The 26,281-nt window shown below is 36.5% G+C and overlaps 1 protein-coding gene across 2 annotated transcripts in view; it reads left to right on the forward strand.

Annotated features, from left to right (window-relative positions):
• Window positions 1-1,121: 1,121 nt before the first annotated feature.
• syt9b (synaptotagmin IXb) overlaps window positions 1,122-26,281 on the forward strand; it is a 64,614-nt gene continuing 39,454 nt past the window's right edge. Inside the window, exons 1-3 of one of the 2 annotated variants that reach the window (XR_012399852.1) lie at window positions 1,122-1,571; window positions 16,323-16,686; window positions 19,801-20,347. Coding sequence is in view for 1 of the 2 variants with exons in the window: in NM_001003985.1 (NP_001003985.1) it covers window positions 1,424-1,571; window positions 16,323-16,686; window positions 19,801-20,347 (1,059 nt within the window). In the remaining variant the exon portion in view is untranslated. 2 annotated transcript variants of the gene reach the window in all.

A 26,281-nucleotide genomic window follows, 5' to 3' on the forward strand; every position in this document is an offset into this window, starting at 1 on the left:
TTAAAAATCGCGCCATGCCTAGAAGAATCGCAACTGGTGCGATCTGTTCCCTTTGAAATAGAGTGGACAAATAGCGATGATCATTCACCCACAGACAGTCCTGCTGCTTTCACTTATTTTTTTGTAAGCAGCAGCGGTCACTGCTTTCATTTTAATTATTCTTTGAACAGATTATTAAAAGGCCTTTATTAAATGTGGGCACGTGAACATCCTTTCATTATCAAACATGGTATGTTTCACCTGCTTTCTTTTGCTCAGTTATTTTTGTTAATATGGTTTAATTATCATTTTTGGTGATCTGGGACTTTTAGCCAGGACAGGTTACTGTGCATATTGTAGATACATGACAATTATTATTTTTTAATTGTAATGTTTTTTTTTAAAGAAAAGTTTTGTTGAATTAAAAAGTGCACCTACACAGCTATATTTTCCTTGTTTTGACACATTAAAACTTGTTTCTAAGAAATACTTATTTGGTGTGGTCAGAGCTAAATTTGGCAAATCCTTAATTTTGAGCCCTAAAAAGTCGTGAAATAAAAACTGATTGCATTGCGACACAACCCATTTGCTCATGCACACTGAGCAAGCCAATACACAATACACATAAGAAGTTAAACAAATGAGAAGGCATGTGGACATAACACACAACATCTAAATCAAGTAATTTTAACATGTTAAAGTCAAATTCATGCATATAAAATATATTTTCCCAACAAGAAAAGTGTGGCTAGTGATGTTGGAAATCTACTGGCCACAGTGGCTGGTGATCAAAAAAAGTTAATGTCAAGCCCTGTATATAAATAAATTTGCCTTGCCTTGTTATGAGCTTATGAGCTGTTTGTTAATGATTTTTGAAATGTCTTGTGTTTTGCGCTACTGGGCCACTGATTCTGGCACTGATTCTGCCATTTTATATAAATTATCAATAACTATTTATTCATTTAAAAGAAATCCCTCCGTTTTTCTATCCTCTCTAACTTGATTTTTCAGCGGCAAAAAAATAACAGGATGTAGTTTCCAAATGGTGCAACAGAAGTCTGTTGTGGAAATAAAAAACTAAGCTGGTGTGGGAGGAGCAGCGTTAGATTGGCAGAAGACAAGAGATCCCAGAAGGGCTCGTTGTGACTGAGAGAGACTCGCGCCAGCAGCAGCAGATCAACAGCCTCTCATTCATGAAGATGCGCTTCAGCCGCGACACCTGTGTTTTCGGCTGAATTCAACCAGTGTCACGAAGCGCTATGCACTTACCTCCTCCTGCCAAACACACATCTGGAAACTCGCAGGGTTGATGTTGGACACACTGTTGAGCTGAACTTTTTTTTCCTTATGGGATTGAGCCGGGCGAGTATGAAGAGCGCTGTCAGCATCTGGAAGTCTCCATAGGCGTTATAGGAGTCTTTATTCAGAAGGATGCTGGAGGGAAATGCCTGCAGACAGAGAGGATGAGATTTGTGGAAAGGCGTTGGAGCTTCTGTCCGACCTGTGCTCGAGGGGAGAGGTGCACAATGAAAACTGCCTGGATTTCACTTACTATTTTCGCGATCTCGGGAGACCCAGATATTCGGACTCTGGTAAGGAGGTTGTTTGATTGATGTCGATTAATATAGGCTGTAACTTACTCGTTAAAAACGCGGAAAATAGTAGCGTTTGGCTTCTTTCCAAAGCTTAACTTGTTGTCCTGAGGTAGCCCAATTTGTCCTCGCTCCGAAGTTATTTGGATTGACTTTTTGTGTTTAAAAGATGTTATTTTGTATTGTGTGGTCGACTAATTTGTCCATGAAAATGCGAGTTTGTCGTTAAACCGAACCGCACCCATTTAATGAATAAAAACAATATTAATGCTGAGATTAATAATTAATCACATCTATTTTCAATCATATTTTGCTTTACTAAAAAATGGTTTATCATCAACACCCATTTCAGGAGGTAAATTAACTTAATTATATTAAAAGTGACATGGATTTGTTGGAAGACAATATAGTAATTTCTATACATTTACTTCTGTATAATTGATTAATTTTAATTAAAACTTGGTAAAACTATTACCATGTTAGTTATATTTTGGTCAACCTTGTTTTCATTGTACATAAATATACTATGCATAAGCCTATATTGAAGTCAGACTTAATAGCCCGCCTTTATTTATTATTGTTTTAAAATAGTTTCCAAATGATGTTTAACAGAGCAAGGACATTTTCACAGTATGTCTGATGATATTTTTTTTCTTCTGGAGAAATTATTATTTGTTTTATTTAGGCTAGAATGCAAGCAGGTTTTTAATTTTTAAAAACCATTTTAAAGTCAAAATTATTAGCCCTTTCAAGCTACATTTTGTTCTTGATCGTATACAGAACAAACCATCCTTATACAATGACTTGCCTAATTATCCTAATCTGCCTAGTTAACTTAATTAACCCAGTCAAGCCTTTAAATTTCACTTCAAGTGTCATGAAAAAATATAGTAAAATATTATTTACTGTCATCATGGAAAAAATAAAATAAATCAGTTATTAGATATGAGTTATTAAACTATTATGTTTTGAAATGTCTCGATTAAACCGAAATTGGGGGATAAAAATAAACAGGGGGGCTAATAATTCAGGGGGCTAATAATTCTGACTTCAACTGTATAACAGGCCCATAGCCAGCCTGGTGAAAGGGGTAGTTTGTTTTTCTCAAATGTAAATTATTTTATCTAAATACTGCATTTTAGTAAGCAATATTTTAGCTGAATTAGCTTGTCGAATAGTCATCATAACCACACTTTTCGATGTACCAAAAGCATTTCTTAAAGATTTAGAATAAAGAAATATGAATAAATACTTATTTTTACGAAGCAAATTTATTACATGCAATATCATTAGGAAAAAAAGAAATCTGTTGAAGTTTAAAATTAAAAACTGTAGTTGTGCAGCTTTTACAGTAACTGTAGTTATTTATTAGTCAAAAAACAAACTGGCCAGCACATTCAATTTTCCTCAGTCAGAATTTGGCCATTTAAATACATAATAATAATAATAATAATAATAATGTAGAGCTAGATTTTGCATGTAAGAAAGTACATTTGAAAATTCATGCATAACAATAGCCAAATTAATGTTAAATTTAATTTAATATGTGCCACTTTTGGTGCTTCACAGCTTTTTATTAGTCATTTTTTTGTTTTGTTTTAACAAGGTCCACGATTTTGAATACTTGTATACAATTTTCTCTATTTAACAACAAAACAGTTGGTCAGTAGTGAAAGATGATTTCACCCAGATTGTATGTTTTCTTTCACAGCTGGATGTTGGACTCATGAAAAAGAATTGTTAGCATTGGTCAAAACTGATTAGCTGAAGTCACGACAGCCAATAGAGGATTCCACTTGATCTTAAAACCTTAATCGATGGGTTATTTTCACAGTTTATGATGGCATAGCTGTCAAAATAAGACAAATGAAGTTCATGTATGAGACCAATTCTGGACCTTTGTCAGTGAGAGGTGGGTCTTTCGAACCACCTGAACCACCCCTGGCTACGGGTCTGTTTAAAAAAATAAAAAATCCAAATAAATATGATGGTTCAAGCAGGGAATTCTGGTATCCCCCTCCTTTTTTAAGTATGCATGGTATGGCAACAGGTAAAAAGGCAAATGATAAAACATATGCATAGTGTTTGTTATTGGAATTTACTTTTTAGGTTGCTTAATTGTTTCATAATTTGTAAACACTTTATTTACCACAAAACTAGCTGATATTAGTAGCATTTCTTTCAATTCCATGTAAAAAAAAGTCTAGATTTGGTTAATAAATAGCTTAATTCTTAATTGATTATTGTGAATTTAATCAAATTCATTATTTTTGTAAATATTTTAACATTTTCTAATGTAATTTCTTTATTAATATATCTAATTTACCTTGACGAACACACAAACAAGCCCCCAATCAGCATTCCCAACAGTCCAGTATTAATGACCTATTTAGAGCTGTCCTGTATTTTACCATTCAGAAATGCAGCCTACATTCATTCAGATTTAATGCTGCCTGTTAGAAGTGGTATAATTTTAGCACTAATATTCCCGCAGGAGCCTTAATAACCTGTTTTGTAAATTTATGCATTTAAAACCTGATTTAAGCATGCAACTACAAAACAGGTATTTATTATTCACACAATATTGAACCCCCAAAACAACCTGTCACTGATGACAGAAATAGAGCATTGGCTTTAACTAAACTTTCGCTTCATTCATGCCATTTTGATCCTCAGAGACTCAGACAGAGCGTTTGACTGGAAGCCATTAGGTTTCCACCCCACCCTTGTACTCTTTCTCCTTTACCATTACCCGGCATTGACATCCGCTAACATGGGACCTTCAGACTCATGGGACTCCGATTCATACTCGTAGTTTGTCAGCTCAAGATGGATTGTACAAGAATTTAATGAAAGGGAACAGCTTCAGGTTCAGAGGAGGCCAGTAAATAGTGATGGGGATTCACATATGTTGCTGTAAAGTGCCGGTACGGTGGGAAGCCTTTTGTAATGGAGCCCAAGGGAACGTGGCACTCTGAGAGGTTAATAAGACATCACTGTAATGGATGACGTACGGCAACCCATTTTATGACATGTTGTGGACGTATATTGACAGATCTGTGTGTGTAACAGACAGATCAAACACTGGACAGTAGGTACATCTAAATTGGCCTACTTTCTATAACTTCACAATACTGGGGTAATTTGCAATATTGTTGTTGGGTATTGCAATAATATTTCTTATAACATAACAATTCCCTGTTTTTTAATAATTTATTTATTGATTAATATAATCATGAACGTAAAGATGTTTTATTAGTTCTAATTAATTCTAATTCTGACAAAAAAAACTGTGTCAAGGTGAAAAGTTTGAGTCTTTAAAACACTAATGAGTGAACTTATTGCCTGTAATCACTTTCCTCCCTTGTCTTTACTCATTTAAAATGAGCTGAAACAACACAATTCTTGAGATTTATTTGGGGAAAACTGAATTTTTTTGAGTTAAATCCACTTAAATTAAAGTTAACTTAATCAGTTTGTTTTGGGACAGCATGAATCTATTGTGTGAAACCCTGCATTTTTTTAAAGTGTTGATAAGTATTTATTTTCAGTTCTGGGTTCACCTTCAACAGTATCTGGATGCAGCCTTTATGATGCAAGCTGAGATCGAGTGACGTCACTGTGACGGGTAGGGTTAGGGGTGGGGTTAGGTGAGCCCATTCAAAAGCATTGGATGCAGCTCAGATTGCACTGCACCAGGTCTGCATCCAGACCCCAATCTTCACCTTTGGGCTGCTCTAGCCAATCGCAGAACAGCAACTACGGGGGAGGTGGGGGAAAAGATAGTAGGGCCCGATTTAATTGTTCAAACTTAGATGAACAAACAATGCATGAAATAAATATAATTTACAGTTTCACACGTCTGCAATACATATATTGCATCTCCTGTTATCGCTATAATGATAATTCTGCGATATATTGTGCACCCCTATTACTTTTCTTCTATATAGTTTGTGAAAAGCAGTAGTATGTCAGAATTTATAATATTTGAAAAACAGTAGACAAGATACATTGATTACCTCCAGTAAGATTCTAAAGCATCCAATGGGCCCTACACTATCCCATGAAGCATGCTAGAAAATTTATGAATAGCAGTGAAGCAATGCAAGTGAAGTGGGTTGATCATTTCATGTGATAATGATAACATATATGTAGTACATCTAAATTTCATTCATACTACACAGAATGTACTTTTCTAATGGTTGTGAAGTAAATTGCAATTATAATGTGATGCCTACTGGAGTAATGCTTTCGGATGCTGCAAATGCTTCTGTTTTATGCTAACACCACATATAGGATTAGTTGATTCTTTTTGGCAAATTTCCTGGACAGCTCTTAAAAATGACCTGTTTTTGTTCGGTATCTGTGACTTTGAAACCAAAATATTCACATATTACAAATGCTGTTTTTCTTTTATATTTATTTATCCATTAATGCTTCTGAAGCAGACGCCATTAGCCTCTTGTCAGAGTTTGTTTTTTTTTCATGTATTGTGGCCGTAGTTCGATTGCGCAATTCTGATTGGGCAGAATGAAAGTGTGCACACTCAGTTGGATAGTAAGACTGTCACACACAGTCGTTTATGTATAATATATATAGTTTAATATTGTAGACTCTTGTGATTTAACTAATCACAACATTTCTAATCGCGATTGCTATTTGATTTAGATTAACCACACAGCCTTAATACAGTTTTTTAAAATGAAAACTCCTCGTCCATACTGCTGTTTTACCGTGTTTTAGAATAATCACTGTCCGCAATATTGCTCTGGGATGCAAGCCTTTGTTGTTAAAAAGTATATTGGTTTAGACTTTTTTTAAAGAAAATAATTGACTGCTTCGGATCAATTTTCGAGCTCTTTGAAGCTGCATTAAAACTGCAACATGGCAGGTCAAACCACTGAGCACCAAAGAAATCCACTATATAGAGATTTTTCCTCAAAACTTTTCAAATGGTTCATAGGTAATATTCATTCATTAATTTTCCTTCGACTTAGTCCCTTTATTCCTCACACCTCTTATTTAGCATATGTTTTACACAGCAGATGGTCTTCCTGCTGCAACCCAGTACTGGGAAACATCCATACACACTAATTCACAACGGAAAATTTAGTTTATTCAATTCACCTATACTGCACGTCTTTGGACATGAAAACACACAGAAATGCCAACTGACCCAGCCAGGACTTGAAGCACCTACTTTCTTGATTTGAGGTGACAGTGTAACCACTGAGCCACTGTGTCGACCATATTTAATATATATATATATATATATATATATATATATATATATATATATATATATATATATATATATATATATATATATTGTAATATATTTATTATTTATCACTAATTTGTGAGGTGTGGTTACATTTAGTCCCTGAATTCAGCCAGTGAAGAGCTACTGACTGTGAAGGTTGTGTACTATTATTTGAGTCACATTTATTCATAGCCATCCTCACCTATTGTTTCTCTACCGTTGTCATTTGGACTGTCACCAATTCTTCGATTGGTCGACCTCTAAACACTTTTCCTTTCCTGCGGCTGAAAAATAAATTTTACTGTACATCTCGCCATCAGATTTGCAAACAGCCTCCCAGACTCATTCTGATGGACCAACAGCTGCTAGCATCTGTGCTCTGCCACCTGGATGTACAGAAGCAGAAATAAAAATAGACATTCATGAGAGGTTGAGCAGGGTGAACACAGTGTTTCGCAAATTGCCTAAATGCATCTGCACGCTCATTACACCTACTGTATGGTGCGCGTGTTTGTGTTCATATGTGAGAAAATACTCAAATGAAAATAAGCGTTTCTGGGTTCATGTCACACCTGCTGATGCTCAAACTAACACCTGCTTAAAAAGATGCATAACAGCACGGTCCTTGGGAATGCAGTGTTGTATGACTGGCTTGTTAAAATCAACATGCAAATTAAGATTGGAAAGCCATGTGACAGTTAAAACCCAATGGTTAGCCATTTTTTGCTGACGTTTCATACAGACATTTTAGGGGTGCTTCTTTAATAAGAAGTTTTAAAGAAGGTTCATAGGTAGAAATAAAAATAACAAACAGTAATGCTAAGTAAGAAAAAAATACACCATGCACAGACCTGAGAACAATTTCATTCATTCATATGGTTTAGTCCCTTAATTATCAGGGGTCACCCGAGCGGAATGAACCACCGACTATTCCGACATATGTTTTACGCAGCAGATGCCCTTCCAGCTGCAACCCAGTGCTGGGAAACACTCATACACTATAACATTCTCATACACTACAGCCAATTTAGTACATCCAATTAACCTATACCACATGTCTTTGTACTTTGGGGGAAACGGAGCACCCGAATGGAATGGAATACATATCCCTTTGATAAATAAAGATGCCAGAAAGCACATTCAAAACTTGCACAGAAATGTCCACTTTAACAACAACAATGTAGCCAAAAGCGGAAACATATTTCACTTGTGCTTTCCAAAAAAGTTTCATGTCTTCACAACATTATTTTAAAAACAATTCGAGTTTACACATCACAAAACCAACACAGGCTCATTGGGAAAATGTGCCCATGGATGCATTTTTAAGAACCGAGAAATATGTGCTTGTGGGTACATATGGTTGCATTTTGTGTGCAAAATTAACGTCATACTTACATCCCTATTGATGGCTTTTCCGGTATGACAGGTTTACTTGGTATATTATCATGAAAGCTGATAGACCAGGGTTTGAGTCCGGCGAAGCATCATTCCAGAAACTAATAGAAATTCATATGAATTAGCCACTAAATAAAAAAGTTACGAATTGCCATGAGATTGTGTTGGAGGAAACCTACGCCAACACGGGGGGAACATGCAAACTTCACACAGAAATGCCAACTGACCCAGCCAGGCCTCGAACCTTCTTCCTGTGAGGCGACTGTGCTAACCACTGAGCCACTGTGTTGCCCCACCCACTGTCTATGAAACATATTTTATTTCTTAAAGTGATACTTTCAGTAGTTAACATTTCAAGTGAGAAACCTTTCATTAAAATTGTCTTTAAACTACTCATCAACACCCATTCTTGTCTTATAGGTCAAATTCGAGATACTTTTTTGATCCACTTCAAATGTTAATGACTGTATATTACTGTTAGGGAATTGTTTTATTTATATGACACTTTTAAACAAGTTTATAAACATGTACATTTACTTCTGAAGTTTTTAGAAACAAAAAGAATTTCCTAAACATCTAATGCAGTTAGTTTTTTAAGGACTAAATCTGATTTCTGGCAGAAATAGAGCCACAAGCTGGCATGGTGTCAAAAATGATAAAAAGAAAGCAAGAAAAGGAAAAATATGTCAGTTTTTGCTCAAAGAACAGAAAACTTGGAGGACAGCAATTGCAATCTTTTTTTTTTTTTTTTTTTTTTTGGAGGGGAGAGTAATGGTAAACAAATCCACTTTAAGCCAGTGTCATTAATCTTGAGTTGGATAAGTGAATAATGTGATGTCAGAGCTTAGAAATGAGTTTAGTGTCTTGTGGGATTGTGAAACCATTTTGAAACCATAAGACGCAATCTTTAGTTTCCATATTTGTAACCAACACAGATGCAACATGAAGATGTTTCCATAGTGATGGACAGATCTTTCTGAGGGCTTGTTTTAAATGGCTTGAAACGAAGAAATATCCACATTGAGTGAGGTAGCTCTGTTGTTTTTGACTCCTTTAAGAAAATTAAACTCCCTTTCACTGTGTCAGTTTACTTGGAATGGCAGTTCCCATGCAATATATGAACAGAAAATGTTTCTTGGAGTTTCATTTAAATGTCTAATGTCTAAATGTCTATCACTGATTTTTTTTTTTAAGTTTTAGCTAAAAATAAAATGTAGATTATTTTTTAAGCCAGTAAAGCTAATTCTTATTCAACAATTGAGTTTGTTGTTTGAGTTTTTTTACAATTAAGATTGTACATTTTAGTTACTTGTCTTCAAGTGAGTAAACTCGTTATCTGGAGCTGTTTAGTTGACTTAATGTCTGTAATTATGCACATAATTAATTAACTTATTTGTTTTAAGAAAACGGGTTTACTCACTTTTCAAGTAAAATCTAATTATTGTGCTGTACAATGCAATTAAAACAAAGATTATCATATATTTGCAAGAAAATACTTCAGTATTTCTGCTTCAAAATGTAGCACTTAAATATCTTGGAGTTTGCTTTTAATTATTTGTGAGCTTTTCCTGCACTTTTTACCAGTGAAAAGTGTTTTAATGTATTATTTTAGTGTATGAAAGGCAACCGAAAGGTTTCATTTTATGGCAGAACAAACATTTGATTGGCTGATTTAACTGTTCGTTTGGACTTTGGCTGATCTTTAATGCTAACACTACTTCCTTTTTTTATATTCCATACTTTTAGCAAATACCTGATCGGAAAAGCTATTAATTGATTAATAATATTCCATGTTTGTGATTTAGAAATGCACAGATATCAAAAGAATACAAACACAGCTTATGTTATTATATTTTATTACCCTAATCGCAGATCTTTTTCTTTTCCCAGTTTTGAAGTCCTCCTTTTGGATTTCTAAGATTTTTTTCAATATCATGTCAGTAAATCTGTTTATTGGGGGAAAAACCCTATTTTGCTCTAAAACGTTCAATAGACTTAAACATCTACATCACATGATTTTTATTGTCAGTTAAGATTTAGGTTTGGTGTCCTATTTAGGTTACCTTTAGATTCTCCCACTGAAACATTATGCATGAAATGTTATCGCACTGAATGTGTGTCCCAGTGAAGCTGCTAGTCGGAGCATGTTTTCTGTTGCATCATTTATTCATATTATGTGTCTGTATCTTCACTCCAAGGATACAGGGGCTGTAGAGGATTGTGATTTTTTTAAGTGCATATATTTTAACTAACAAACTCTGATGGTAACATTTTAATGTATCAAATTGGTGGGTTTGTGGCACGGTGGCTCAGTGGTTAACACTGTTGCTTCACAACAGGGCCAGTTGCCGTTTCTTTTTGGAGTTTGCATGCTCTCCCTGTGTTGGCATGGGTTACCTTCGGGTGCTCCAGTTTCCCCCCACAGTCCAAAGAGATGCCTATAGGTGAACTAAATTAACCTTTGTGTGTGAGTGTGTGTACAAGTGTGTGTATTTGTGTTCAAGCTGCACGATTAATTGAAAAAACAATGTGATCTCCAGGGCTTATTTTGTGCCGGAAACAACTGGATCCGGCACCTCTGAAATCTGATCTGGCACCTCCTTTTACCAATCCCCGCCCCACATGAACCCCCGCCCTGCCCTGTCTTCACTGTCTTCCGCGACTTCCCAACCCTCTTCACTTTTGTGCGCAACAGCCCCTCACCACCACCCACTCTTTCCCCTACGTCTGCGAATACCCCACCCTCACCCACCCCTCCCAAGTAGTATGTCCATATTTGACCCAACAATTAGGTTTACACAACCCAGCATTGTTTGTGTCACAATCACCCGCGATCTCTATGAACTAGAAATCTGACACCAAAAGAACTACAAATCCAGTTCTTCTTTGATTACACAAACACAACGCTAGGAGCTGCTCAATGACTGATTACATGGACCATATAAACAGCACAAAAGCACAGACTTTGCTGAGTGTTGTTATCTGTTAAAATTGTTTATTGTTTATCCTGCCTACCGCCTATACCGACCACTCACCTGTTTATTGACTACGCCTCTGGATATCCCTGTATGTACCTATTTGCTCCCGTGTTTGACAGTTGCCTCCCTGACTATACATTTAATTTTGTTTAAAAAAAAAATGACGTCAAACCAAAATAATTGCATTCGGTTTGTGCAATTTTTATGTGGTTTTTATCTGGGGTTGGACCTTTGCTGAAGCTACCAATAGAAACCAAAAAGGAAGATTTTTTGATTTCCATTATAAACAACATTTAAAACTTTACAAATCACCTCACAGCAGGAAGGTCACTGGTTTTAGCCCCGGCTGGTTTGCATGTTCTTCTGTGTCCATGTGGGTTTCCTCTAGTTGCTCCAGTTTCCCCCAGAGTCCAAAGACATGCACTTTAGGTGACTTAATATAAGTTAAATTGGCCGAAGTGTATGTGTGTAAATGCGAGAGTGTATGGATGTTTCCCAGTGCTGGTTTGTGGCTTGAAGAGCATTCACTGCTAGATAAGTTGGCAGTTCATTCTACAGTGGCAACCCCTGATTAATAAAGGGACTAAGCCGAAGGAAAATGAATGAATGAACTTTACAAACTATCAAATTGTATATTTACTTACTTTTCTTTGGTTTATTTCCTGCTTTATCAGGGGTTGCCTCAGTGGAATGAACCACCAATTACTCTGGCATAGTTTTTTTTGTGGTGGATTTACTGTTTTGAAAATTGATGGCTAAATCAGATTTTGTACAATATATTTTGTACATTTTCATAACCATATTTATGTTTTCCGAACTTATTGTGAATGCTTAATTGATATCTCATAAAAAATAATACATTTGTTAGATTTTCTTATGTCATCTGCTGATTTTACACCAAGCATGAGGCCTCTTAGGCAATACAAATTATATTATAATAATCAATATAAGCCATGAAAATTGAAGAAAATTGATTTCCTTATCAAAATATTCTTCTTAATTCCCTGAAATGTTTCTCTGAGAGAGGATTCATTGTGTGCTGGATGTCACGCACAGTTTAGAGCAATGTTTCACGAATCAACCCCATGCTAATTTACGGTGTCACTGATATCCCCCAGAGTCTATTAAAGTCTGTACAACATCGTTGAATGCTAATAATACTGAAAACACCTTAACTGCATTACAGAGGAAGAAATGATTTATCTGTTCAATTTATGATTTCCTACTATGAAGCCTGCAAGAGGATCTGTTTGGTCAAATGATTTGTGCCCGCTTTTATAAGTCAATTTAAGAACAGCCAGCTCAAGAGACCAGCACTTGATACATTAAAGCATTGTTGGTTTTTTAATGATAAATTTGGACATGATACTCATTAGTAAAAACAAAAATGCAAATATTCAATACATTTTACACTCTTTTAAATATATATCTAGTATATATATCCCATATATATATTTATTGTGTTTATTGAATCACCTTTATATTGGTCTTTATTGTATAACACAAAATTAGACATTTTGCAGAATGTTCAAACTGCTCTTATCCATGCAATGACCACATGTTTTTTTGTAACTTGTCAAATAATAATGTCCAAAAGTGTCATTTGTTTTTCTTCTCAAATACTTTTTGTTCTCTAGAAAGTGAAAGAAAGTCATAGGTTTAGTAAACATAGTGCTTGTTCTTGACAGAACTATCACTTTAAGTGCATCCATTGAGGTGTGCTAACCTTAAAAGGGGTCTGAACGTATATATATATATATATATATATATATATATATATATATATATATATATATATATATATATATATATATATATATATATATATATATATATATACAGTAAATTTTTCCACCTGTATAGGAGAAAAAGATTGGAGTGGACAGAAAAGCAAGCAGGAGGCAGGGTCCTCTGACAGGGATTCACTAAAAGCATCCCTGCCTGGGTGGCCTAATTCAGAGAAGCCATCTCTAGAGAGAGAGAGAGAGAGAGAGAGAAAGAGACAGAGCAAGTCAGAGACTCTTAAATGTAGCATCTATTACCATGCATTCAGAAGCCGGAGTTCAATTCTAACCTAGATATTTCTCATGTCCTTTATAAAATATCTCGATTTTGATGTCAACATTAATGTTTGGATTATTTGGCCTATCCATTGAGTTAAGTCCAGCAAGGACCTGTATAGGTTGCAAAAAACTTGACAGTTGAAAGATTCATTCATTCATTCAATCATTTTCTTATAGTCCCATTATTAATCAGGGGTCACCACAGCAGAATGAACTGCCAACTTATCCAGCATATGTTTTACACAGCGTATGCCCTTCCAGCTGCAAACCATTACTGGTAAACACCCATACACTCTCATTCTCTCACACACACACACATACATTACGGACAATTTAGCTTACCTAATTCACCTATACCACGTCTTTGGACTTGTGGGGGAAACTGGAGCACCCGGAGGAAACCCACGCGAACACGGGAGAAATTGCAAAAACCACACAGAAACACCAGCTGACACAGCCGAGACTCTAACCAGCAACTTTCTTGCTGTGAGGTGACAGTGCTACCCACGGCACCATAGTTGAAGGATATTAGGATGTTATCCATCTATGTTAGATTCTGTTAATAAAATATGTTGCGCAGCATGAGACTAAAGGCTATAAGATCTTTAATACAGAACAATAACTAACCGGTGGGCAAATTGATGTCAAAATAAAATCCAAAAAACACATCAAACATGCAATTGATTGGATTTCAATTGACTACCTTGATGTAAAACCTACATCAAATTGACATCTAACATTTGCATCAAAAATCAATTTTAGATGTGGGTTTTTTTGACACCAATGTACTTTTCGTATCGTTATTTTGGTGGTAAAAAAGGGCATCAATGTGTGGATGTCAAGTAGACATCAAGGCTTTTAAATTGAATCAATTTGCATTCCTAATGTGTTTTATGGCATGCTTTTTGATGTTGACATTACTCAGTATCATTCACGATAGTCAGGATGTACTGCTTAAAATTCTCTCGCTTTGTTATAGTTTTTTTTTTTTTTTTTTTTTTTGTCTAATGTTTATATATGGCAACAGGTTTCCTAGCTATTAGCAAATTCAACATAAGGCAAGATTTTCTGTGCAGTCAGCACAATGCACTCTTTCATGAGCCCAAAACAGAATTTCGCTTTATCTGGTATTATTTTCAGCTTTCCAAGCAGCCTGTGATAAAAAACTGTGTGTATCGCTTCAGCTTATCCTGTACTGAGATGAATTGAAAATTATACAAATTAGTCTGAATCTGAAATGTGTCAAAATGCTTGTCTTTTAAGCAAACATAACTATAACAGTAAATAAGTTGCTAATTTTTAAAGTTCTCTCATGAAGCTCTATTGGTTGTGCAGGCTGATAAGTCCTATTCAATATGGTAACAGCTAAATGGTGCAGGTGATTGGTTGCTGTTGCCTTAGCAGCCAATAAGCTTGCTTTTCATTTAATATTTAAATACCTTGGGCAGTGCTGTTTACACTAGCCGTCTGCAGTGTTTTCAGGGACCTGTGTATAGATCTGCTATGTGTATGTTATGTTAGCAGAAGTTTATGTTCTTAGACATTACTGTGAATATTCTAGCAATAGCAGTAGCAGATTTATATTGCCAAGACCAACCACATCAACATTATCATGTGCACATTCGTTACTACTGTATACTAAATCTCTCCCAGGAGTTGTTGTAAGAAATATGTAGTTTCAAATACAATTTAAACATTATGTTCTGCGTTTTCAGTTATTCACTTGCTAATTACATTCCATAATCTTAGAAATATATTAAAGGGTATGTTTACAAAGTTTTGTATGCAAACAATAGCACTGTCAAAACAATCCTGTTTCACAAAAATCAGCAACAATCACTGCATGTAAAAATGTTGTATAGTGCATTTAGGGCTTGTAGATGTCAGTTTGTAAAGAAACACTCTACTTTACCGTTTTTGTTTTAGTTGCCATGTACTTATGCTTGCCTGTAAATGGAACACATAAAACATAATGTTTGTGTAGTTTACATTGAGAAAATATTGTTGACCTTTTTTCAAAGGTTTTCAAACAAATAAAATGTATTTTTATTTTTTCAGTTATCACAGTTATTCATTTTCCTACAGCTTAAGTGCCTGATTTATCAGGGGTCGCCACAGCGGCATGAACATCCAACTACCCTGGCATATGTGTTAAACAGTGGATGACCTTCCAATTCCAAATCAGCATCATGCTTAAAAATACCCACACACTCTCAAGTCAAGTCATGTTGGCTTCATTGTCATTTTAACAATATACAGTGCAGTACACAGTCAAATGAAACAATGTTCCTCCAGGACCAAGGTGCTACAAGAAACAACATAAAGTGACAACATAACACAGGACTATGCTCTACTATAATAGTGTTGAAGAATTAAATAAAATAAGGTAAACTAAAATAAAAAAATAAGAGTAAGAGTGCAAAGTGCGGTTTGTGCAACATTTAGTGCAGATAAGACAGGACAGACAAGATAGGACAAGAAACAGTAATGCTGACCAGTACACTACAGATGTTTTGCTAATATTGGATCATATATAAATACTGTAAATGTAAACCATTTGTCTCTCAATTACACATACAATCACTCTCATACACTACAGCCAATTGCAATTTACTTATATTGCATGTCTTTGGACTTTGGTAATTCGAGTTTTCTCTCTTTCAAATATCTCAAGTTTTCTCTCATTCAATTATCCCAATATAATTTTTAACTGCACCCAGTTGTTATCAATGCTGTGAACATGCACATGGTATAATCTTGATCTCAGCAGCTCCTACTGAAAACATGAAAACTACTTTAAGTGATTTGAGCCTTTTTTCCCCCTTGTCTTCCAAAGGCTACACCAGAATTGTGCAAAATGATTAGCCACCAAATTGCTTTCTGTTTGGCTAATCAGAAACATATGAAAGCTTATTTATGAAACTTTGTCCACCCATGCAGAGATAGAAGGGCAATCTCTGTATGCTACTCTAAAATAATGTTGCTTACAGCATTATTAAAGCTTTTCTAAAAATAACTACAGTTTAGTGACCGACTTTTCTCTCTGCTCCAGATGTGTCCGTGAGCCTGTTATCCCTCTTGGTGACCACATGTGGCTTGGCGCTGTTTGCCGTCTCCCTGTTCGTATCATGGAAGCTGTTCTGGGTACCATGGCGAGATCGCTTTTTGCCCAGCCTAAAGGACCAGCAGGGGGAGCAGCAGCCAGTCCTGGCTGAGGTGGAGGGCCTGGAGCGGGAATACAGCGAAGACTTCGAGAAAGATCCCAACGCTCCATTGGTGCTCCCAGAGTCAGCCATGAAGATCAGTCACACGTCCCCGGACATCCAGCTGGAGGCCCAGACTAAGGCCAAGGAGCTCAACCACATCCACATAGCGCGCGTTCAGCGACAAGTCACCGAACCAACCTCATCTGTCAGGTATGCCGATATTCAATATATCGTGATACTGAACATGCACAAAATTGACAGTGAAATACTTTGAAATACTGTGAATAATTATTTATGATTTAAAATTGAGTGCTGTTTAGGAATATTTACATTTCATAACAGTTCCAATTGCTTGTAGACTTAATTGGTTAGTTTAATTGCTCAACCATGAACATTTTCACATTAATCTTTACCACTATATGCTGAAATATAGATGCAGAAAGTCTGTGACAATTTACAGGGCTACTTAACATTAACTTTGCAATAATACTCTTATAGTTAACAAATCTCGGGTTATGTTAATTTTTTTAGTTAAAGTCTAGTTAAAGAGCCCATATTATACATGAAATAGGGTCATATCCTGGTTGTAAGGGTCTCCAACAACAGTCTAATATGCATGCAAGGTCAAAAAACACTTTCATGGTCTTATAATCTGCATTTATTTTTACCTAATTATCCCAGCGACTCCTGTATGAATCGTCCAGTGATTCATTTGTTCCCAAACCCCTCCTTAGCGCGGAGCTAATCTGCGCTGATTGGACCGATGACAGTCTGTCGCGATTGGTCGACTGCCTTCAGTCAGAGAGGGAAATGGCCAATAGCTAATCAGCAATTTAAAAAGTAATCACAGTTCATACACGCTCGATAGTATAGACGTGGATTTTAGCTGCCACACTATGGCGAGTGGATAGTGCCACGGATAACCGAACGAAGGAGACAGTCGTGTACTCGCCATACCACACACACACAAAAACACACACACACCTCCGGATGACAACGCTCCCGCTTCCGCCCGCACCCGCCAGGTTTTAGCCTGAGAACCCGCTCCGTTTTCTGCCCGCCGCGCCCGGTCCCGCTAGAGCGGAGAACACAACCAAAAATCACCCAGTATACAGTCCAGACAGCCAAGCTGTCGTTCGTTCGTTCGCTCTCTCTCTCTCTCTCTCTCTCTCTCTCTCTCTCTCTCTCTCTCTCTCTCTCTCTCTCTCTCTCTCTCTCTCTCTCTCTCTCTCTCTCTCATACGCGCGCGTGCGCACTAACACACACACAAGCACCACGCAGACTCTCTCTTTCTAATTCGCATAGCAATATCCGTGATATTGCTAGACAGCCCGCTCCCGTCCCAAATTAAACCCGTTACCGACCGCTCCCGCGATTTATTCGGAAATTTATTCCCGCGGCTGTCCCCGCGCCAGATTTCTGCGGCGCGGGAATAAATTTCCGAATAAATCGCGGGAGCAGAACTCTAGCACGGAGCTCCATAAACAAACAGCACACGTCGCGTTTTTAACGTGACTTTGCACGCGATAAGATAAAATATCCAGTTAACCTGATACAGTACACGCGGTTACAAGTAACAAATCACAACTAAATACATTTGCAAGCAAGAGTAAACGAGGCAACAACTTTAACCGCACGTACTTACACTTGAGAAATGGAAGAAACCCATCCTGACGTCCATCAGTTACTCTTTACTGATCCTTCCTTTAACAAACTCAGATGAAGTATTCTTTGTAGCATGTAGCTTCCAGAAGTTTCCAACTGCTTGGTTATAATGCTGAGGTTTCATCTTTGGGTAGAGACTCAATATATCCATCTGCAGTGTGACTTCAAACGACCGGCATGTTTGTGTGCGTGTGTTTGTGGGTGTGCGTGTGTTTGTGGGTGTGTGTGTGTGTCTGGGTTTCTGCGTCAGAGGGCGGGGCCTCAGGTTTGAAATCTCCCGGGTTTGCGCGTGCACGTGAATAACTTGGTTTCGTTCGTACGTCATGGCGAAACACCTAATGAGTGGGTATCAAGGCGACTCGTTTGAAGCACTATGAGTCGACTCTTTTATAGATGAATCAACCGTTTTAAACACTGTATTCTTACAGATTTAAGCCTTGGCTGGATACTTCACTTCACTTAGAGCTGTGTTACACACTACATGGAGGGGAATTTTCAAAAACCCATAATATGGGCTCTTTAAAGTTAAAGTTTTCATTAACTAGAAGCTGCAGTTGTTTGTTAAGAAAACAAACTTAATTAAACTTTGTGTTTTAATGCAGTTCCTAGAGAAACAGAATATTAAATGAGAAACGTGTGGGCATGTTGACAACAATAGCTTAGTGATTAGTGTCGACACATAGCACCGAGTTGCTCACAGCGACCTGAGTTTGATTACAGGCTCGAGGTCCTTTGCCGATCCTTCCCCTATCTCTGTTCTCCATACTTTCATGTCTGTAATCTCCACTGTCCTGTACACAAAATAATGTACAAGAAACAGTGGGCATGACTTGTGTTTTCTACTGCAAGCTGATTGGATGTAGTAAAGTTGACATTTCATTCAGAAAGATTGGGAAAATAATTTTGGGAAGATTTACAGACACCTAATCCTCATCATTTCTATTTGTTATTAAAACTGACAGTTGGAAGGGGGTGGTTAAGTATGTTAGCCACGCCCAATGTCTCAGACAGACATAATCTGAGGCTCCGTTTACACTAATACGTTTTAGTTTTAAAATGCATTCGTTTTGCTTCGTTACGCCGTCCGTCCAAACTATGCTGGAGTTTTCAAGCCCCAAAAACGATGCCATTTTTGTTTTAAAATGGTGCTGCTCCATGTTAGTGTGGATGGAGGAAAACGGAGACATCTGAAAACAGAGGCGTAGCTGCGGACGTCTGATTGGGACTTTTTTTCCCAAAAAACAAATCTAGCATTTATTACTGCTGTTATTGTTAAGTGTTAGCTATTGTACGTGATGATAATCCTTTTGCAGTTAAATTTGGTTGAAACATTTTTGTATATACACTATTTTTGTTTAAACTTTTTTGCAGCTTAGGTTAATATCATGACAATACAGAATGTCGTTATTAAAGCTTCTGCAATTTATCGTGACAAGAACATTTGATATGTTCTTAAGCCTATACTGTTAGGTGAGTCATGTTTTCCTGAATACATGAGCTGTAATCACTAACCCACCATTGATATTCATTCAGCAATTCCCAGTTGGCATTTGTCAGACAGTGTGGGCCCCTGTGACCTTCAGCTTTAATTAAACTCCGTCTCAGTCTCGTTATTCAGAAGATGTCTAGCATATGACATCCAACCCCTCCTTTCTTCAGGCACAACTCCATCCGGAGACAGATGAACGTCTCCAACCCGGATTTCAACATGGCCCAGTTCCAGAGACAAGAGTCCATCACGGGTCCAGGCCTGGGCCGCATTAAACCCGAGCTCTACAAGCAGCGGTCGGTGGACACGGACGACGGTCGACGAGCGGACAGTTGCGGACGCCTGCACTTCATCATCAAATATGACTGTGACTTGGAGCAGCTCATTGTCAAAATCCACAGGGCCCAAGATTTACCTGCCAAGGACTTTACGGGAACTTCCGATCCTTATGTGAAGATCTACTTGTTGCCAGACCGGAAGACCAAGCATCAAACCAAGGTGCACCGCAAGACTCTGAACCCAATTTTTGATGAGGTTTTTCTGTTCCCCGTGGCATACGGCGAGCTTCCGACTCGCAAGCTCCATTTCAGCGTCTACGACTTCGACCGCTTCTCTAGACACGACGTCATCGGCCAAGTGGTGGTGGACAACTTTTTGGATCTACCGGACTTTCCACAGGAAACCAGGCTCTGCAGGGATATCCTTTATGTTAGTGCGGTAAGTCGTGCCTTTTTGTGTCTATATTAGTAGTTGACAAATAGACAGTAAAAATGCTTGATTGAAGAAACACTTTCTTTATATTTATGTAGTTTGAAGTCTGATGTTTGAGAAAATATAAGCTAACTTTTACAAACTTTAGGTCAATTGGTGCTTTGAAAAACACTATCAGTTGTGTTTAGGGAAGAAGGAGGACGGGTCAGTTGATCGTTCAGTCAGTCGACAGAGGCCTCTGGTGGATTTACGTGAGAAGACCAGGCGTGAATGCCACTCACTATTTGTGATCTCAAAAAGTGTACACAGTGGCCTTTAGTGGATTCATAAAAACAAAAACTGCAAAAAATAAATAAATAAATAAAAAACTAGCTGCTGGGACGTATTTGGTGCTCTCCAGAAATGTATATACAGTAGGGGTACATTTTCAGAATGAGCCTGGGTTGGACGTGATGTAGCAAAAATGAAGAAAAACAACTGTTAATAATGTATTCCTGTGGTTTAAATTCCTTTGTGTGCCATTTTTGGCTTGAACTGAGGAATCTTGAGAAAAAATACATGAGATAAAATACATTCAAAAAAGGGTACTTTTTTTCAATAAAGAGAGGTATAAAACAGCTCATTGTTCAGATCAGTGTTTCTCAACCAAGTTCCTGAAGGACCACCAGCTCTGCACATTTTCTAGGTGCAAACACCTTAAACAAGCACCTTATTCAGATCATCAGCTCTGAGACTGAAAGGCCTCTAATGGGTGTGACAGACAAAAGAGACATCCAAAACATGCAGTGTTAGTGGTCCTGCAGGAATGTGGTTGAGAAACTCTGGTTTAGACCAATAAATCAAATATAATTTGGACTGGGAAACAAACAAATCAGCTCAAGGTCAAAAAGCTCTGTCGCACATTCAACACGCCACCTTCCTTATTCCTATTTTTTCCTATTTCTAACTCTCGAAAAAAATAGACAAAATTATAACATAGAATTAATTAACAATATAAATAAAAGCTCCTTCATATAATATACAAATAACGTGAGAGTGAATTATCTTCATTGTTGGATATTTATCTTTAAATAGTCATCGTTGTAGAACAATTTCAAGTAATCGGGATGTCACAACAAAGCTTATCAATTTTATAGTGGTTCAAAAAAAGTTAAATCGGTAAGTTCAGAGACCAAACTTAACAGGTGCAATTTAAGAGCTTCAGTCACATAATCTTGTATGGGGTCCACTAATTACTTAAACGTTTTCTGTGGAATTGCCGATTTAATATTTGCAGTGTCACACAAGAGGACATGATTGTCAGTGACAAAATGTGTCAAGTTCCTATATTTAGAAGTATATGAATAGAAATAAAGTTTTGCCATTTACTAAAACAGACACTTGTAAAATTATTTTTAATTCGTATACTACTATGCAGTTTTGAGATTTGACTTTAAAATGTTTTTAAAAAAAATAAATAAATAAAGTATATATATATATATATTAAATAGAACAGTTTTTACAACAAGAGGTACATGGAAGACAAAATATGTTTAAATACACAAACACACACACACACACACACAAACTAGTGCAGTCAAAATCCTCTCAAATATGTTGTCGGTGGCAGAATCTGCAAACTGTAATAGGAAAAATATTTGGAAAGCAATGCCTTTTCGTCACTATAAGGGTCTGATTTGGGTGTAGGTTGATATTAGCTGCGGTATGTAGTGTTTCATCACTGCGGGGGCTTTAAGTGCATGACTCAAGATGGGTTTATCCAGGTACAGGAGGCTTCTATTGGGAATCTATGCAGGGTATTTGTACATTTGATGATAGTGTCAGTTTAAATTAAGCCAAACATGAGGACTGTGTGTGTGTGGGCTTCTTTTTAATTCAGTAATTATAAACTGCTTTATATGTATGTTTTCTGCTTTTTATTTGCATACTGAAAAAGCTAATTTTTTGATGATTTTTTTCAAAATAAATGAATAAACAAATGAAGTATATTTTTATTTATTTAGAATAAAGTACAGTTATTAAAACCACTTATTAGGTAAATACATATTTTTACTTCTTATTCATACAGTTAAAAGTCATCAATGCTGATTTTTTTATTTATATAACGATACAGTAAAATGACAATTTTTACCTCTTCCCAACATGCAAAGTCACTAACAATTCAGACCAATATAGGCTCATTCTGAAAGCGTAGGTTGCATTTCATTTTTTAAATGAACACTGTGGGGCGGTATGACGCCATTCTTTTTTGTGCTTACAAGCTGACCGCTTGCCTCCGTATGAACAGCTTTCCCGCTGTAACTAGTTTGTCCCGTTAGCTCGCCATGTACGTCCGCAAACTTGAGAGGCAGAGTGGAGTTGACCACAACAACAGAGTTCATGTCCGATGAAGAACGGTTCAAGAATCGGGTAATACAAAAACAGAACCCAAAAACTAAAATAAACAAGTAAATAACAGGGTAAGAATGTGGTCAAATCTGAAAACATGGTAAAAATCAGACGATGGCTTTTCTTTTTCTGGATTGCTTTTAAAAATTGTTTGATGGGTTTAGGGAAGTGGGTGGGCGAGACAATCAATAAAATTGGTTGGGTTTAGGGAAGGAGGAGGGGGAGTCAGTCGATTAGTCAGTCGATTAGTCAGTCAGTCATTCAGTCAGTCAAACAGTCAGTCAACTGCGGCCTCTGCTGGGTTTATGCGAGAACAGCAGGCACGAATGGCACTTGTGAGAGAAATTTGAGACCTTAAAAAGTGTATACTGCCTATCGTGGATACGCGAAAAAACTGCAAAAAAAAAAAAAAAAAAAAGTACCTCCTGCGATATATTTTGCGGAATCCAGAAATGTATATAGAGGTACATTTTCAGAATGAGCCGGGGTTGATTAAAAAACTCCACCCCATCCTCTTTCAGCAGTCCGCTAATCTGAGAACAACAACACAAACATGTTACATTGAGGATATTATAACAAGTTTCAAATATAGATTATTTGAATAAACAAACAAACAAAAAAAAGACTTAATATCAAAACCTCCACAATAATTTCAGACTTCCTCATCCGATGTAAAGAGACCATCTTGTCTGAGCGTAGCCTTTAGGAGGCGGATCTCAAGTCTGGCCTTAGTTTGCTGCAGTTTGGTTGGAGGCAGATGAAGCGGTGCTTCTGCCCTTTCAGTCTCTTTTTGCAATTGTTAAAAGTGATTTCAAAAATCAGTCTTTTCCATTCTTTGCATTTTTTTGGTTATTCTGTAATCATTGCATGCATCATTATTAAATATTTTTAAAAAATATATTTTTTTAATTGTGATAAATATATATATATATATATATATATATATATATATATATCAATTAGTGACGGAATAAAATGTATTGTTTTTGGTAAATTTTCACAGCTGTTTGGGGGATTATTTTATGAGGCTAAACTCTTTCTACTTTGCTGTAGGCCATGCTGAAAGGCTGAATACGTTAAAGCCTACCTAATGTGGCCTGACGGATGAACAAATACAATTAAAACCTTATGAATAAATAGGATATATTGTAAGGTACTGCATGATACAAATATTATTGGATTCATTTTTTAAGTTTTCATTACATTTTACAACACCCCATGTAAATTAAAATCAGCACAGAACCTTTTTCTCATTATTCTGAAAAAAAATAGTGATGTGTTCATTGAAACGTGTTTATTAACCATTGAAAGTCTTGGTATTGGTAAAATTGGGATTCATAAATATAGTACTTGGACATATATAGTTAAGGGGCGTACTCAAAGAGTAAGTAAGGGTATATAGTTTTCTCTCCTCCGATCACTTTCATGCTTCAGAGGTAGCAACATAAAAATATACTTTGAGAAGCGTGAATATTTCATAATCACACATGGCCTACGTAGGCCTGACCTATATTTGAAATAGCCTGAGAGTTTGCTCTGACATGAATCTACACGGCGGGTTTAGGTTTATTGTTTTAAACGGTGGAGTGCAGGATAATGTCTGATGGGGGAAATTGATCCGTCTCAGAGGTGGACTTGTGCCAGTTGTCTGGTAGTAAATGCCCTCAGCCAAGAAAAACACAGATTTTGTGTGTGCGTGCGTGGAGATGAGCTTATAATAATGCACTGTACTTACAGTAAGTGTTGTATTCAAATTCCGGGGATAAGTTTTTTGTTTCTTTTTGCTTAAAAATGTATATATATTTTTATTTGCATGTGTCAAATGCATAAATGAACAATTAAGTTGTGCGTCAAACTTGCAAACATATTTATCATTATAATATCTAATTGCGTTTATTTTTTATTTTTTTGGACAGATATTACAATTTTTATTTTATTTGCGATTAATTTTGTAGACGAGCTTCAGCTCAATAATCTGTATTGTAGCTTCCTACTTCTAAAATGCAGTGAGTGTTAGTTTAAAAAAGGAACTGAAAAGATAATTAAACATGATAAACTGATAAGAGCCTTTATGTAGCTTATACTGTCTAAAACAACATAATTATCACAGATTCAACACAAAATATCATGACGTTAACGTAAAGCTGTGGTACTCCAAAATGGCTAAAATAGGTGCGAGACAGAAGTGTAAATCTCCTATCCTGCATTTAGATGAGTTGTTTTTTTTATCTCTCTTTGGTCACTGCATTAAAAGACACCGTGTCTTTAGCAAATTAGTGCGTTATGGTATTGTCTCCTGGGTTGGGTTGCACCAGCTGTTCGTAAGTTCTTACTGAAATTAAAAGGTAAAGTCCACAGTAGGGGTGTTGTAACTACTAGCTAGTTTTTAATATGTTCTTAAAGCAAACCGTAGTTAGTAGGCCATAAGCTCTCCGTAAAGTCATGCATATAGTCGCATTGAATGATGTAATATCCAAAAAGAAGCATTTAAATCGTTTAACTGCTTTAAAATTCTGCAACTGATGCATCTATAAATAACTGTTCTATGAAAAAAAATGACAAATAATATTTTTATATTACATTACAGTCACTACATAAGACACATACCTGCATCACAAGCCGTGAATGCACTCGAAATACACATATAGTTATCAAAACATTAAACCTAAATTTTGTGTGACTTTAAAACCAAAATATTCCCTACGTATATTACTGATGTCATGTTTGTCTTTGATATTAATTTGTCTATTAATGCTTCTGAAGCGGCAGATGGCATCATCCTACTCTTCTGCGTTTATCTGTTTGTTTGGGTTTTTTGTGGGCGTTCCACATGGTTGCGCAATTCTGATTGGGCAGAACGAAAGTGTGCTCACTCAATTGGCTAGTAAGACTGTCACACATAGACGCCATGCGCGCATTTGCTCCGGGTAGGACAAATTAAACAATACATATTTCATATCACAGTCTTTTGCGATTAGCTAATCAGTACGTGTGAAATCGAGATTGCGATTCGGAGAAATGCACAGCTATTTTTCTCACTCAGACCTGTCCAAAAAGTTCAAAAGTTGTAGTTGTAGATGAAAAGTAAAAAGTAAAAAGCTTTCTACTTAAACCTTTTGTATTAAACTTTATTTTTTACTTTTTATCCATTCTAGTAACTAATTTTTGAATGAAAATATTTTCTAGACCAGTTTTTAAATGTTTTCTGCAGATGACGTTTACAAAACTCAAACAATTTAAATCATGAACCAAATAATATGCAATGGCCTAAATATTCATAGTCATGGATGGATGGATGGATGGATGGATGGATGGATGGATGGATGGATGGATGGATGGATGGATGGATGGATGGATGGATGGATGGATAGATAGACAGACAGACAGAAAGACAGACAGACATACAGATAGACAGATAGACAGACAGATAGATAGATAGATAGATAGATAGATAGATAGATAGATAGATAGATAGATAGATAGATAGATAGATAGATAGATAGATAGATAGATAGATAGATAGATAGATTATTTTCACTGTTTCTGTTTGTT

Source organism: Danio rerio, chromosome 25 (assembly GCF_049306965.1).
Source record: "Danio rerio strain Tuebingen ecotype United States chromosome 25, GRCz12tu, whole genome shotgun sequence".
Classification (NCBI taxonomy): Eukaryota; Metazoa; Chordata; class Actinopteri; order Cypriniformes; family Danionidae; genus Danio; species Danio rerio.